General features: G+C 34.0%; 1 protein-coding gene across 3 annotated transcripts in view; it reads left to right on the top strand.

Annotated features, from left to right (window-relative positions):
• The window catches only part of SLC39A10 (solute carrier family 39 member 10), a 92,732-nt gene that overhangs the window by 49,755 nt on the left and 26,986 nt on the right, over window positions 1–15,991 (top strand). For all 3 annotated transcript variants that reach the window (XM_057744773.1, XM_057744771.1, XM_057744772.1), the window contains 2 exons: window positions 12,128–12,297; window positions 14,096–14,284. In XM_057744773.1, the coding sequence (XP_057600756.1) occupies window positions 12,128–12,297; window positions 14,096–14,284 (359 nt within the window). The remainder of the gene's footprint in view (window positions 1–12,127; window positions 12,298–14,095; window positions 14,285–15,991) is intronic.

Here is a 15,991-nt window from a genome sequence, read left to right as displayed (position 1 = left end):
TGCATTCTCTCTAGATAATGAGAAAGGGAGTTAGTGAATAACTAAGCTTGAAGACCTTTAACGTTTTAAGCGACCTCATTTGCAGAAGAAGTGAAGCTTGTTTCAGACATTTAGCGCTTTTTATTGCATATGGTATCTTGGGTACAAATAAAGAAAACATTTGCTAGTTGTATTTAATAGTTTGCATAGTGTTAGGTTGGTATAAATTCTATAAGATATTTCTTTTATTGTTTGTCGTTTATTGTTATTTTGGGTTTTTTTGGCTTTATACTAAACAAATTGTGATTGAAAAAAAACATAGTAATTTAGTTGGAAATCAGAACAATTTTATTACTTGTGTTGCCTTTTTTCTACACCTAGGAAATTATGATAGAGTTTATGTGAGCCTTTAATGTGTATGTTATTAATTCTAAAAATAAGTACCTGCTTAAATAGCATGGGAAGTTATTTCAAGTACAATAAATTCAAAACAATTTTACTTCTCATAGGTCAAAGAAATTGTAATTTTCCTTGAAGAATGTTTATAAGTTGTTAGGAGAATGTCTACTCCTTAAATTTTTAGTGCTAGGGAGCTAAAATTACTGTTAAGGAAACATATCTATAATAACATACATACACTCTGGGATAATATGGCTGTTTTGCTAATGAAACAGTTGTGATGGAATAGTTGTAACCTGTAGAAAATATCTGGAAAGTTTCTGATTTATCTGAAATGGGATATCTGGCTCTTTACCTTTTATTTCTTGACACTGGCAAAAATAAGTAACAATTTATGTTAGATGGGATATAAATATTTTAAACTAATTAGCTTTACTCTTCCATATATTTTCGATGGCTTAGAGATAAGTATAAGTATATTCTGATAATTTTATGTGGTTACGTTTGTTTTGTAGTAATCTTTTGTCTCTCTTCCTCTAGCCTAATTAGTTCAGATTTTGAAAGAGTGATTGCCATTTGGATTAATAAACTTAGTATTTCTTCTTATTTTCATATTTAATTATACTATATTTCCTGTAAGTCGTCTTTTTGTGAACCCATCTCTCTGGAGGTAAATACATAAGTGATAAATAAATCACTTGGCCAAGAATTCTCTGAAAATGCTATGATTTACTGGAGAAAACAGTGGATTAAGAGAGGACTTTGGGTTTAGTTTTGACTGTCATTTTAGCTAGCTATTTAACTATTTTTTTATTATGGTAAATTATATATAACATAAAATTTGCTGTCTTAACCATTGAAGTGTACAAATTAGTGGCATTTATTACATTCATAGTGTTGTGCAACCATCACACTAGTTTTAAAACTTTTTTTAACTACCACCCCAGATAGAAACAGTGTAACCATTAAGCAATAACTCATTTCTCCCTTACCCCCAGCCCCTGGTAACCTATAATCTTTTTGTCTTTATGAATTTGACTATTTTAGATAGTTCATATAAGTAGAACTTATATACGTGGAATATGTTATATAAATTCATATAAGTGGAGTCATGCAATGTTTGTCTGTTTTATGTCTGCTTTATTTTGGAATACTCAGCATCATTTTTTAAACAAATATTTATTTGGTTGTGCAGGTCTTAGTTGTGGCAGGTGGGCTCCTCAGTTGTGGCAGGCAGGCTCCTTAGTTGTGGCATGTAAACTCTTAGTGGTGGCATGCATGTGGGATCTAGTTCCCTGAGCAAGGATCAAACCTGGGCCCCCTGCCTTGGGAGCATGGAGTCTTATCCACTGTGCCACCAGAGAAGTCCCAAGCATAATGTTTTTAAGGTTCACCTGTGTTTCAGCATGTATCAGAACTTCATTCCTTTTTGTAGCTGAATAATAGTCCATTACATCTATATACCACATTTTGTTAATCCATTCATTCATTGATGGACACTTGGCTATTGTGAGTCATGCCATAATGAACACGGGCATACAAGTATCGGAGTTTCTGCTTTCCGTTCTTCAGAGTATAGACCTAGGAGTGGAACTCCTGGATTATATGGTGATTCTGTTCAGCTTTTGTAGGAACTACCAAATCTTTTCTACAGTGGCTGCACTATTTTATGTTCCCACTAGCAATGTAAGAGGGTTCCAGTTTCTCCACATCCTTGCCAACATGTGTTTTTCTTTTTTCTGTTTTTTAAAAGCCATTCTAATATGTCTGAAGTGGTAAGATTTAACACTTAACATCTCTTTGCCTCAGTATACAAATACAAATCTGTAAAGTAGAAGGACACTGCTCTACATTAGGGTTTTCCAGATTACGTTCTTCAGGATACTGGCTCATTGTGCTGCATTAATAGGTTCTATGATCAAGTAAGTTAGAAAAATGCTGCATATTGTGTTCCCCTTGCAGAAATTCACTTTGCTTTTTAAACTGTTAGAGGCTCTGAGGGAACTTGTTTAATCCAGCATTACCAAATCTTTTTTTTTCTTTTAATTTTTTTTTTTTCCATCTCTAGGCATGTGGGCTTCAGTAGTTGTGGCACATGGGCTCAGTAGTTGTGGCTCATGGGCTCTAGAGCAGAGGCTCAGTAATTGTGGCTCACGGGCTTAGTTGCTCTGTGGCATGTGGGATCTTCCTGGCCCACGAATCGAATCCATGTCCCCTGCATTGGCAGGCAGATTCTTAACCACTGCGCCACCAGGGAAGTCCCACCAAATCTTTTTGACTGTTAAATTTTTACCTCACTCCCCTTGGAATGCCACCTATCACATAGAATTAGATGAGCAGTTTGAGAAATGCTACTATAGATTATTAAAGTTCTTTCTAGCTATACATTATGCTGCTAGCTAGTATGTTGCCAGTTCAAATAGCTACAAGTAAGCAAGGAATTTAAAGAGTTCTTTTTAAAGTGGCATAATAATTGGCCTCTTTGAAAAAAAAATCTTTTTAAAGGGGAAGTCAGAGAAGAATCAGAATGATTTTCTTCATAGATTTTTCTTTTTTTGTCTTTGTCTCCTAACAATCCTCTTTTTTTAATAATTTTTATTTTATTTATTTTTGGCTGCATTGCGTCTTCATTGCTGTGTGTGGGCTTTCTTTACTGGTGGCGAGCAGGGGCTGCTCTTCGTTGTGATGCACAGGGTTCTCATTGTGGTGGCTTCTCTTCTTGTGGAGCATGGGCTGTAGGTGAGCAGGCTTCAGTAGTTGTGGTACATGGGCTCGATAGTTGTGGCTCGTGGGCTCCAGGGTGCAGGCTCAGTAGTTGTGGTGCATGGGCTTAGTTGCTCCGTGGCATGTGGGATCTGCCCATACAGGGATCGAACCTGTGTCCCTTGCATTGGCAGGCAGATTCTTAACCACTGTGCCACCAGAGAAGTACTGAAAATATAAAAAATTTCCAACTCTGTTTATCAAGGCAGTGTATTCACAGAGAAGTAACTAAACTATCAGTATATTATAATAGTTCCAGTTGTGCTCTCTATATTTTATGTATAAAAATATTATTGGAAGTTATAGGATTCTTTTTAGTTCTAGAACTTATTTTTAAAATCAATTAGAAAAATCTTTTGAAGGTAGCAAGCATACTATATATATTTCCTCTAGTTAGAAGAATGGGAAAACTCTTTTAAGAAGTTAAACAGGATGTTCAAAGTCATATACAAATTATTTAATTTTAGGGACTTCCTAGCTGGTGCAGTGGGTAAGAATCTGCCTGCCAGTGCAAGGGACACAGGTTCCATCCCTGCTCCAGGAAGATCCCACGTGCCGCGGAGCAACTAAGCCCGTGCTCCACAGCTATTGAGCCTGTGCTCTAGAGCCTGTGAGCCACAACAGTTGAGCCCGTGTGCTGCAACTACTGAAGCCCACGTGCCTAGAGCCTATGCTCCACAACAAGAGAAGCCAGGCACTGAGAAGCCCACGCACTGCAACCCACAGTAGCCCCCGCTAGCCTCAACTAGAGAAAGCCCGTGTGCAGCAACAAAGACCCAGCAACCCAACACAACCAATAAATAAATAAATAAATAAATAAAATTATTTAAAAAAAACAAATTATTTAATTTTAATTTAAGAGCAAAGTCTTTTTCTTATTTTTTTTGTTGTTGATGCTTATAACCAGATTTTTTTTGGTTTGTTTTTGTTGTGTTTTTGGTAAAGTTTAATTCTTTTTTTAAATTTTTTTTGAAGTATAGTTGAATTACAATGTTGTGTTAATTCAGTTTATACATATATATACATTCTTTTTTTAAAAATATTCTTTTCCATTATGGTTCATCATAGGATATTGAATATAGTTCTCTGTGCTATACAGTAGGGCCTTGTTGTTTATCCATTCTGTATATACCAGTTTGCATCTGCTGATCCCAAACTCCCACTTCTACCCTCTTTTACCCACCCCCCTTGGCAACCACCAGTCTATTCTTTATGTCCCTTATTTTGTTTCCGATTCATAGATAGGTTCATTTATGACATATTTTAGATTTCACATATAAGTGATACCATATGGTATTTGTCATTCTGATTTATTTCACTTAGTATGATAATCTCTAATTGCATCCATTTTGCTGCAAATGGCATTATTTCATTCTTTTTTTAAATTGCTGAGTAGTATTCCATTGTATATATGTACCACATCTTTATCCATTCATTTGTTGCTGGACATTTAGGTTGTTTCCATGTCTTTGACTATTGTGAATAGTGCTGGTATGAACATAGGGGTGCATGTATCTTTTTGAATTATAGTTTTATCTGGATATATGCCCAGGAGTGGGATTGCTGGATCATATGGTAATTCTGTTTTCAATTTTCTGAGGAAGCTTCATACTGTTTTCCACAGTGACTGCACCAATTTACATTCCCACCAACAGTGTAGGAGGGTTCCATTTTCTCCACAACCTCTCCAGCATTTGTTATTTGTAGAGTTTTTAATGATGGCCATTCTGACTGGCATGAGGTGGTACCTCATTGTAGTTTTGATTTGCATTTCTCTAATAATTAGCGATGTTGAGCATCTTTTCATGTGCCTGTTGGCCATCTGTATTTTTTCTTGGAGAAATGTCTCTTTAGGTCTTCTGCCTATTTTTTGATTGGGTTGTTTATTTTTTGTTGTTGTCCACTTTTATGAGCTGTTTGTATATTTTGGAAAGTAAGCCCTTGTTGGTCGCGTTGTTTGCAACTGACCTAAGAAAACATTAGTATGATTTATGTCAAAGCGTATTTTGCCTTTGTTCTCTTCTGGGAGTTTTATGGTGTCATGTCTTTTATTTAAGTCTTTAAGCCATTTTGAGTTTATTTTTGTTTATGGTGAGAGGACATGTTCTAACTTCATTGATTTACATGCAGCTGTCTAACTTTCGCAACACCACTTGCTGAAGAAAGTGTCTTGCCTCCTTCATTGAAGATTAATTGACCATAGTTGTGTGGGTTTATTTTGGGGCTCTCTGTTCTGTTCCATGGATCCATATGTCTGTTTTTGTGCTAGTCCCATACTGTTTTGCTTACTGTAGCTTCGTACTATTGTCTAAAGTCTGGGATGGTTATGCATCCTGCTTTGTTCTTTTTTAAAAAAAAATTAGTTAATTTATTGTCTGTGTTGGGTCTTCATTGCTCTGTATGGGCTTTCTTTAGTTGTGGTGAGCCGGGGCTTTTCTTCATTGTGGTGCACGAGCTTCTCATTGTGGTGGCTTCTCTTGTTGTGGAGCATGGGTTCCAGGCATGCAGGCTTCAGTAGTTGTGGTACACAGGCTCAGTAGTTGTGGCACACAGGCTCAGTAGTTGTGGCTCATGGGCTTAGTTGCTCTGCAGCATGTGGGATCTTCCCGAACTAGGGATCAAACCTGTGTCCCCTGCATTGCCAGGAAGATTCTCAGCCACTTTGCCACCAGGGAAGTCCCTGTTCCTTTCCTTCAGGATTGCTTTGGCAATTCTGGGTCTTCTATGGTTCCATGTGAATTTTAGGATTATTTGTTCTAGTTCTGTGAAAAAGATCATGGGTATTTTGATAGGGATCGCATTAAATCTGTAGGTTAATTGCTTTGGGTAGTGTGGCTATTGTAATAAAATCAATTCTTCCAATCCAAGAGCATGGGATATTTCTTTGAGTCATCTTCAATTTCCTTTATTAGTGCTATATAATTCTCAGCATATGTCTTTCACCTCCTTGGTGAGATTTATTCCTAAATATTTTATTTTTTAGGTTGTGATTTTAAAAGGTATTGTCTTTTTACATTCCCTTTCTGATATTTCATTTTTGGTGTAAAAAAATGCCACCAATTTCTGTATGTTAATCTTGTATCTTGTTACCTTACTGAATTCGTTTATCACTTCTGGTAGTTTTCTGTGAAGTCTTTAGGATTTTTTATATATATTATCATTTCCTTTGCATATAATGACTTTTTTTTCCTCTTCCTTTCCAATTTGAATACCTTTTATTTCTTTTTCTTGTCTGATTGCTGTAGTTAGCACTTCCAGTACTGTGTTGAAGAGAAGTGGTAAGAGTGGGCATCCTTGTCTTGTTCCGGATTTTAGCGGGAAGGCTTTCAGCTTTTCATCATTAAGTATTATGTTGGCTGTGAGTTTGTCATAAATAGCTTTTACTATTTTGAGATATGTTCCCTCTGTACCCACTTTGGTAAGAGTTTTTATTGTGAATGGATGTTAAATTTTGTCAAATGCTTTTTTTGCATCTATTGAGATGATCATGTGGTTTTTATCTTTTCATTTGTTTATGTGGCGTATCACATTGATTGATTTTGCATATGTTGAACCATCCTCATGAACTTGGGATGAATTCCAGTTGGTTGTGGTGTATGATCTTTTTTATGTGTTGTTGGATTCAGTTTGCTAATATTTTGTTGAGAATTTTTCATCTATATTCGTCAAAGATATTGGCCTCTTATTTTCTTTTTTGGCAGTGTCTTTGTTTGATTTTGGTATCAGCGTGATGGTGGCTTCAGAATTTGAGAAAGATCCGTGTAAGTTTCTTTGGATCTTTGGTAGAATTTGCCTGTGAAGCTGTCTGGTCCTGGACTTTTGTTTGTGGGAGTTTTTAAACTACAGATTCTATTTCAGTTCTATTGATCAGTCTGTTCAAATTATCTATTTCTTTTTGATTCAATTTTAGTGGGCTGTATGTTTCTAGAAACTTGTCCATTTCTTCTAGGTTGTCCCAATTTGTTGGCATGTAATTGTTTTTTTGTATTTCTGCTATATCAGTTGTTATGTCTCCTTTTTCATGTCTTACTTTGTTTGAGTTCTCTCTCTTTTCTTCTTGGTGAGCCTGGCCAGAGGGTTGTCAATCTTGTTTATCCTTTCAGAGAACCAGCTCTTGGTTTTATTGACTTTTTCTATTGTGTTTTTTTTTTTAATCTCTCTTTTATTTATTTCCTCTCCGATCTTTATTATTTCCTTCCTTCTGCTGAATTTAGGTTTTGTTTGTTCTTTTTCTAATCCTTTTAAGAGGTTTGAAATTTTTCTTGTGTTTTTGAGAAAGGCCTGTATTACTATGAACTTCCCTCTTCTGCTGCTTCCCATAGATTTTGTATCGTTGTGTTTTCATTGTTATTTGTCTCAGCGTATTTTTTAATTTCCTCTTTGATTTCATTGTTAACCCATTGGTTTTTTAGTAGCATGTTGTTTAGTCTCCATGTAATCTTTTTTTTTTCTCATTTCTTTTTCTGTGGTTAATTTCTAGTTTCATGCCGTTGTGGTTGGAAAAGATGCTTAGGATAACTTCTATATGCTTAAATTTGTTGAGGCTTGTTTTGTGCCCCAGTATGTGGTCAGTCCTTAAAAATGTGCTATGTACACTTGAAAAGAGTGTATATTCTGGGTTTTTAGGATGTAATGTCCTGAAAATATCAAGTCCAACAGTTCTATTGTATCATGTAGTATTTCTGTTGCCTTACTGATTCTCCGTCTGGAAGATCTGTCCATTTATGTCAGTGAGGTTATTGTATTACTGTTATTATTTATCACAATAATTAATACTATTATTGAATTCCTGTCAGTTTTTCCCTTTATGTCTGTCATTGTTTTATGTATTTGGGTGCTCCTATATTAGGTGCATGTATGTTGACAAGTATAAAATCCTCTTCTTGTGTTGATCCTCTTCTTGTATTATCATTATATAGTGTCCTTTATCTTTTGTTATAGCCTTTGTTTTAAAGTTTATTTTGTCTGATATGAGTATTGCAACCCCCACTTTCTTGTCATTTCCATTTGCATGAAATATCTTTTTCTATTCCCCCACTTTCAATCTATGTGTCCTTTGCACTAAAGTGGATTTCTTGTAGGCAGCATGTCATAGGCTCTTGTTTTTTTAAATCCAATCTGCCACTCTTTGTTTTTTGATTGAAGCACTTTAGCCCATTCACATTTAAGGTAATTACTGATAGCTATGTATTTATTGCCATTTTAAACCTGTTTTCCCACTGATTTTATGTTTCTTCTTTGTCCCTTTCATTTTCTTTTTGTTTTTCCTTTTGTGGTATGATGATTTTCTTTTGTATTATACTTATGTTCTCTCTCTCACTCTCTCTCTCTCTTTTTTTTTTGGTAAATCTGTTACATGTTTTTGAAATAACCAGTTTCTTGACAATCATTTTACTATATAACCAATAAACCAAAAGCATTTCTATTAAATATTTTTTTAAAATGTGAATGTGTGTGTGTATATATGCATGTATTTGTTAGCTCATTTTGGAGGGGCAGCTACGCAAGCTCAATGTAATATCATTTCATTGAACAACTGCACATGGCATAATTCACATTATATTCTGAGTAAATGACATTCACTCAAAGATACAATGAGAGTGGTGCCCTTGAAGTTGGGCAGTTCTGTGACCTTGGGTTGATTCATGTAAGGCGTTTGCCTTTGTGGGATTATGATGTTTTCTTGTATTCTCAGAGTTTCAGATGTCAGATATCACAAATACCAGTGATTTTCTAATCATAAAGTGGGCTTCTCTCTTGCAGACATTTCTTTTACAGATTTGCTTTCTCAGGTGGATGAGAAAGAGATATAATTGTCAGCACTGATACATGAGAAATTGTACCTGGGAGCATATAATATGTGACATTCACCCATTTGTGCACGTATGAACTCATATACCCTTTCACACAGACCCTCCCTCAATTACATGTGTAAACACCTGGCTAATTTAATGTGTTCAATCTGCCAATGATTGGTCTTGAGTTATGTTCACCTGTTAGCATATTGGCAAATTGATTTTCACTGAATTTGATTTTGGTTGATTTGTCATTTGGTAACTTGAGTTTTGACTAATTGACCAAAAGCCATTTGAGATTGTAAATCATCACAGGACACTGCAAAAAGTTTATGGCTTCAAAGACTCTTGGACTTTTCTTCACATTCCAGACACCCTTAGCCAGAAGTTTATATGATGAGAATTTTATAAAGGAAATATTTGCTTAGAATAATGTTCATTTTTAGATAAAATTTTGATTAGGGAACAGAATCACATTTTCTCTTAACTCTTTAATGATTAGATTTTATAAATATGCCTATAAGAATATATGTTGGTTTAATAGGGTCTTAAATTTTATAATCTGATAAGCACAAATTTAAAAATATGCTTGTATTGCTGATATTTTATTACCTTGCTAAATTATATTGTATAAGTTGTTAATCATCTCAAATGTCTACTGTATCAAATTAATAGTATTCCCTCTATATTAAGATTTATAAATTTAATATTTATTACAAATGTCTTAATAGGAAAATCCAAAAATGAATGAATATATATTAGAATATAATGTAACCCTACAAAAAAGAATAAATCAGGTTTACGAGATTTGTCCAACTAGATTTTGGTTAATACAGATTTTAATTTAGCAGCTTAATCTGGTTATATGAATTTTCTTGGACATTGGGACATAGAAATAAATACTTTTATTGGGTAATTTTGGTGAACAATTCCAGTGCATTTTTGGTGAAAATAATTCTGATTAATAAAAATTTTTAGTAATTATGAAGTTATTAAATTTGTTCTATCTAGTGTATTTGGCGTCTTGTCTGTAGTTTTGTCAATCCTTATCCATATATATTTACATTAGTGAGTATATACAGTTATTTTTTTCTACTTCCAAGTATCTTGGAATATGAATTGCTGGCTTTTCAGTATCTTTGTGCTGTTTTCCTTTAAGTTCTTGATTGAAGTTGCTTTTAGATTGCCTTTTTTGAAATATAGTGCTTCTAGATTGGATTACTGCCAAACTAAGGAAAAGTGTATTTGAAGGGAGAATTTTATATTAACATGTGAGACATTTTATCTTCAGGTTAATGTTTTCATTATTAGCCTTGGTGTTTCCCTGTTAGTTATTGTGAGTACCTTTCGTCTTTCCTTTTTAATTTTTTCCCCACTAGTGTGATTGGAGCCAGAGAGCTGCAGTAGTTTTGACAAACCTGTTTTGGTTTAGTTGGCCAGTAACTTTATTGGCTACATGACTTCTTGTATACCTATGACCACTATTCTCCAACCTATTCCCTCAGGCTCTCCCACTCACTGATTTTATTATTCCAGTCTGTATATGGTGCATGCACAAATAAAGTAACTTGGTCATCATAATTAAGTCAGTCTTTAAACTGTATTTGACTTTATATTTTTCTTTATACAACAAGGTTTTTTTTTCCTCAGCTCCCTGTGCCTTATAGTCCCTACCATAGTTGGGGGAATCTCCTTATTCTTTGGGTCCGCTAATGAAGATGTTGCCTTTATAATGAATCTTTCCCTTACCTTAGTTCTTTGGGAATTGAGTTCCTGTTCCTTTATTGCCACCAAATCCTTAAAAAAGGTTGAAGCCACTGTGTTCAGTCTCTGGCTATGTGTTTCAGTCTTTTTGCCCTTTACATTTCCAATGTTTATATCAAAGTAATTATCTGTTACATATAGGATAAACCACAGAGCTTCCATTAGTAATAGATGACCTACTGTTTTATTCTAAGCTAATTTAGCTAATAAGAATTGGCTGTAGTATTAATGTTATTGGATACTGTGACTAAAATGTCCAATGAATAAACAGTTCTATTGATAAAGTTGAGCAGTTAGCAGGTCATTTAAAGTTATATTTTTTAACCTATCCTTACTTCTCTTTGTCTTTGAAAATTTTAAGTTATCTTGATAAAGAAATGCATTTTTCTTTTATTCACTTATCATAAGACTAGGCATAAAATCTTTCAGAATATTTATAGTTGTATTAGATTTGATTAGAAAAATATCATTTTAGGTTAAACCGTTTCAAAATTATCACTCTTCAGTGAAATTTTCTATACATAAATATTAAACAGAAATTTTAAACTTAAAGCATTTCTGTTTTGTTTTACACCATTAATAGAAAGTAATTTCTCATTTTAAGTGAAAATGCCTCACCCCCTGAACCACTGGCATTTATTTTTGATATCTGCTTATGAATAGCCTAGATAAAGAAATGTGCACAGAATTCCACCTGTTTCTTGCAAGTCATATTATGAAAACGTTTCTCCTGTGTTCTGATCCAGTTAAAATTATGTAGTGAAATAAAAAAAGTAGTAAATTGTGCAGAAAGGTAAATTGGAGGAAAGGGAGTTTGGAACTAGGTATGGGAGAAAGATGATACCAAGGGAAATAGGACTGAATCATCCTTTGTAAAGATAAGAAATGAAATAAAATAAAGCTACCAGTAATAAGGCTTCTTTTGTGTCTTTTCTGAGTATATTTCTATTTTGGGCTGATATGTTAAGTTTCTTAAACTTTGTATTAGAAAGATTTCCATAGATTATGCTGTGTTAGATACTTGACTTCCTTTAATGCTTACGGGAGAGTTTTATAATTATAGTCTCTAAACAGTTTTGTTGTTGTGGCTGTGCCTTTAGACATTGGTAAAATTTTATTTAAGTAGTATAAGTGAACCACAGCCTTAAGTCATTTTAAGTTCCTGTTTCTAATAAGGTGGACCACTGAGGATACTATTTATAACTTGGTCTAAGTTTAATTCTTTTTTTAAGTATTCAAGTTGGTTATATAGTTGTTTGTTTTGTTTTTAAACACAGTAGTGCCAAAATATATAAAGTTTCTTAAAAAGCATAGTCTAGGTAAGATAATCAGTCTTCCATGACTCATTTATCTTGTGTTTATTATTCTTTGGCGCTTTTTTGGTTTATAGTGTCATATTAATGTTGACCATTACTTTCTTCCTACAGCATGGATTTGTGGTATCATTTCTATCACTGTCATTAGCCTGCTTTCCTTGCTAGGCGTGATCTTGGTTCCCATCATTAACCAAGGATGCTTCAAATTTCTTCTCACATTCCTTGTTGCACTAGCTGTAGGAACAATGAGTGGAGATGCCCTTCTTCATCTGCTGCCCCATGTAAGAAACCTTTTAAATCTTTTTAAGAAGTAAAAATATTTCAGCTGAAGGGGTCCTTCATTTGCAAGCTGTAGCATACTAACCTAGTATTTCTGTTGGTTTATTCACTTATAGGATGAATTTTTTTTTCTGTTTGTACAGTTTTAAATTAAGCAATATTTTGAAAATAAATTGAATTCATTAGATTTTAAAATAGCAACAAAAACTGGTAGTGTCAGTTATACCTCAGTAAAATTGAAATTTAAAAAATGCTCCATTAGCAGTTCTGAAAGTGAATACGTAGACATCAACAAGTGTTTTATCTTTTTATCTTTATGGTATATCAAGAAAGCCATTAGAAGAAATGTATAAGGGGTTTTATAATGATTGTGCACATAACCAGTACTCCACAAGCATCTTTATTTGAGCAGGAATAGGCAGACATACTTAGTTAATGATTTTAGGCATTGAACTCTTTACATGTGGGGCCATTTATCTTTTTACCTGGTGTACCACTTGTTTTCTTCCATTTGGGAACACTTCTAATGATATGCTAAGCCCACACCCCTAGTACCTTGCTGATCAACCTTTTAAAATCTGTCACCAGTTAAGAGTGTTTAAATAAGTATTACTGTCTTTCCTTCACATTATGAAAGGAACAGGGCTTTTTTCTTTTCCAAGCGTAAAATTATAGGTTTGAATCTTTTTTATGTTCTCATCATCTTCCTTCCGGAGTATTTGGGAGACAGAATTGTTTTTGTGTGTTGTGTACACCTTTTCTCCCCTTCTGCACTCCTGGTTGGGAATTCCAGATTTAGTGTTTAGAACAATGTATGGCATTGCCCTTAAAAAATTAACATTAAGATTGTGAATAGGCACTTTTTGTTGTTGATTTATTATGTATTATTTACTTATTTATTTCTCCCTTTATTTCAACCCCTTGCCTGCCCTTTCTGCCAGCCACCAGGCATAGCAACAGTTTCAGAACTGGGCTTAATAAGAACAGTTGAAGTACAAACAATGTTTAAGAGCTATTTATCTTATTTTTTTCCTTAAGAAGTGTTAATTAAATGAAGCTATTACCTCTTGTAATGGTCTTATCTTCTTTGAGAGGTTTAGAAACCTCTTTTGTTGACCACTAGCAGATAGGGAAAGAATACAAATAAATGTTACAAGGAGGGAAAATACTGAAGACCAGTTCTCTAACTTTTACATTGTCTAAGATTAATATTATAGAACTTACACATTTTTCAATTTTAAAAGAACTTTATTTCTGTACACACATTTGTTTTTGCTAAAGATTTAAAGTGTAAAAAATTAAACACATGCTTAAGTATATACTTTTGCTCACGTTCCACAGTATTGGCAGAGATAACATCTCATCATTGAAATAATTTATAAAAGAGAAATATTATAAAAATATAATCAACTTAAGAGAAAGTTAGATTACAGGGAGTTACAAGTGGTCACTTGCTGGTGAGTTAATTTGTCTGTTTTAGTTTTACTAAATATTAAAGGCATATATCTGGGTCGTGTTCACTTCAGTTTATGAAGGACCCATCATTCCCTCTTATCTTACTCCTGGCTTGATTCTCTCACTATGGGTTGTGTCTTAACCCCTATAGGCATTTGAGTTTTTGATCTTTGTTTTAGAGTTACCATAAAATGTAGTACTTTCCAGGCCACCAAGTATAGCAAAATTAAATGGAAGACTACTTATATTCAAGTGAGATAATAGGGGATTTTTTTCCTGGAGATTGTATTCTCAAAATAGCATTTTAATTACTTGTTTAGAAGCTTTTCTTATTCTTATTAATAGTCTCAGGGTGGACATGATCACAGTCATCAACATGCACACGGGCATGGACATTCTCATGGACATGAATCTAAGAAGTTTCTGGAAGAATATGATGCTGTATTGAAAGGACTTGTTGCTCTAGGAGGCATTTACCTATTATTTATCATTGAACATTGCATTAGAATGTTTAAGCACTACAAACAGCAAAGGGTAAGTATTTTAATTGTTTTATTTTCTGAGAGGTAAAACTCAAAAACCATTGTTTTGGGGCCTTATGTTTTGTCTTAATTATGGTGTTGGTGTGTATTAAATATCATTTAATAGATGATCTTCAGAGGAAAAACTGACTTTGATCTTTGCCATTACATTTGTTTTGGCATTTATAATCAAGATATAGAAGTCTCAGTTTCAGGTAATTTGTGTTGCTTCTTATCTAATTGACGTAAACAGTCTGGAAGAAGCTATTAGCCAATTTATGCTTACTAAAAATGCAAAAATTTATAAATAGAAGCGAGTCTCATCAGTCTTCGTAGGTAGTATTTTCAAGGGGCTTTTGTTGCCATGTCTTTTAATGAAAATGTTTTCACACAACATTTCTTTACCAGAAATGCCTTGCCAGTGGTATAAGTATATACTAGAGGTAAAAAGAATTTAGATTCAGGGAGCTTTGTAGGAAGAAAATATAATGAAATGAAGGAAATGGTGATTCATCCTAAGAGTGACATACACTTCAGAGATGATGCTTAAATGCCCTCCTTGTCATGAACTGTCTTTCATGTCACATTTATTAGAATAAGACAGATACCTAAAAGAATTTTTTCCCCAAGAAAGTAAGTTTAGGTACTACCATTCACTATGTTTTACGCTCTAACCTGTTTACATTGGTTTACATCTGTCTTTGAGGCTCTGTCTTGAATACATCTCAGTAACATATTTGTGATGCTAATGCTGATTGTCTTCAGTATATTCTGTTTAAGTAAGTAAATCTAGAGGACATTTTTAGAAAGCTTTCCACAATAACGAATTAGAAGATTTTCACATTTTGTTAGTTACCTACAAATATTCAAAAAAGAAATCTTTCTTCAGGAGCACTGGATAGTCATTATCATAACATATACAGTCCACTCGTAAGATAAAACTTTAATGCTGTTCTAATGGATATATTCTTGTTTGTGTATGTATGTGTTTTGTATATATTTCCTTGGGACAAAATATGGTTTAGAATCGAGCTCTGAACTGGGATTCAGGGAGAGTGATTCTAGTTCTTGCCCAGCCACAAACTAGCTCTGAAACCATGACTTATTCACCATGATTTCCAGTTGCTATCTATGGGAAATAAATCCTACTTCTCATCTGTATTTTTATATCGTATTCCAAGTAGTGAAATTTAATTTTAATGCCCATATTTTAGTCAGGACATCATATTTAATTGCTTCTAAAGGGAGGGTTGATCAAGATGGGGTGCTCAGTGAAGGAGAAATTGTCAAAAGAAATTGGGAAGAACCAACTTAGAGAAAAGTGAAAGAGATCTAACAGCATTTGGTTTGGGAAGGGCCGTGCTGAAGGTCGTGTGGATAGGTGAAGAACTGACAATGGTGGGAGGGATGCCAAGGTAAGATTGACTGGAGAGAAGTGAGTCAGTGAAGGAGATTACTCTAGAATAATTTAGAAGAGAGGTGAAGAGGGCTTGAGTCATGGCATAAGGAACTGAGAAGAGAAAATGATTAAGAGAATTATTTAAATGAGAGAATCAATAAGCAAAAGTTGATTAGATAAAAAATTTAAAGTCCATCTCTGTGAATACCAAATTTAGAACACAAATACAAATTGCAAAGTATATAAAGAAGTTTTGGAATTAGTGTGATGCTATATTTTCTTCAATTGTGTGTACCTACTAACATTGAAGCAGCAAATATT

This window comes from Hippopotamus amphibius, chromosome 8 (assembly GCF_030028045.1).
Source record: "Hippopotamus amphibius kiboko isolate mHipAmp2 chromosome 8, mHipAmp2.hap2, whole genome shotgun sequence".
Classification (NCBI taxonomy): Eukaryota; Metazoa; Chordata; class Mammalia; order Artiodactyla; family Hippopotamidae; genus Hippopotamus; species Hippopotamus amphibius.
The sequence above is the reverse complement of the archived record's forward strand: the minus strand, read 5'-3'. Positions and strand labels throughout refer to the sequence as shown.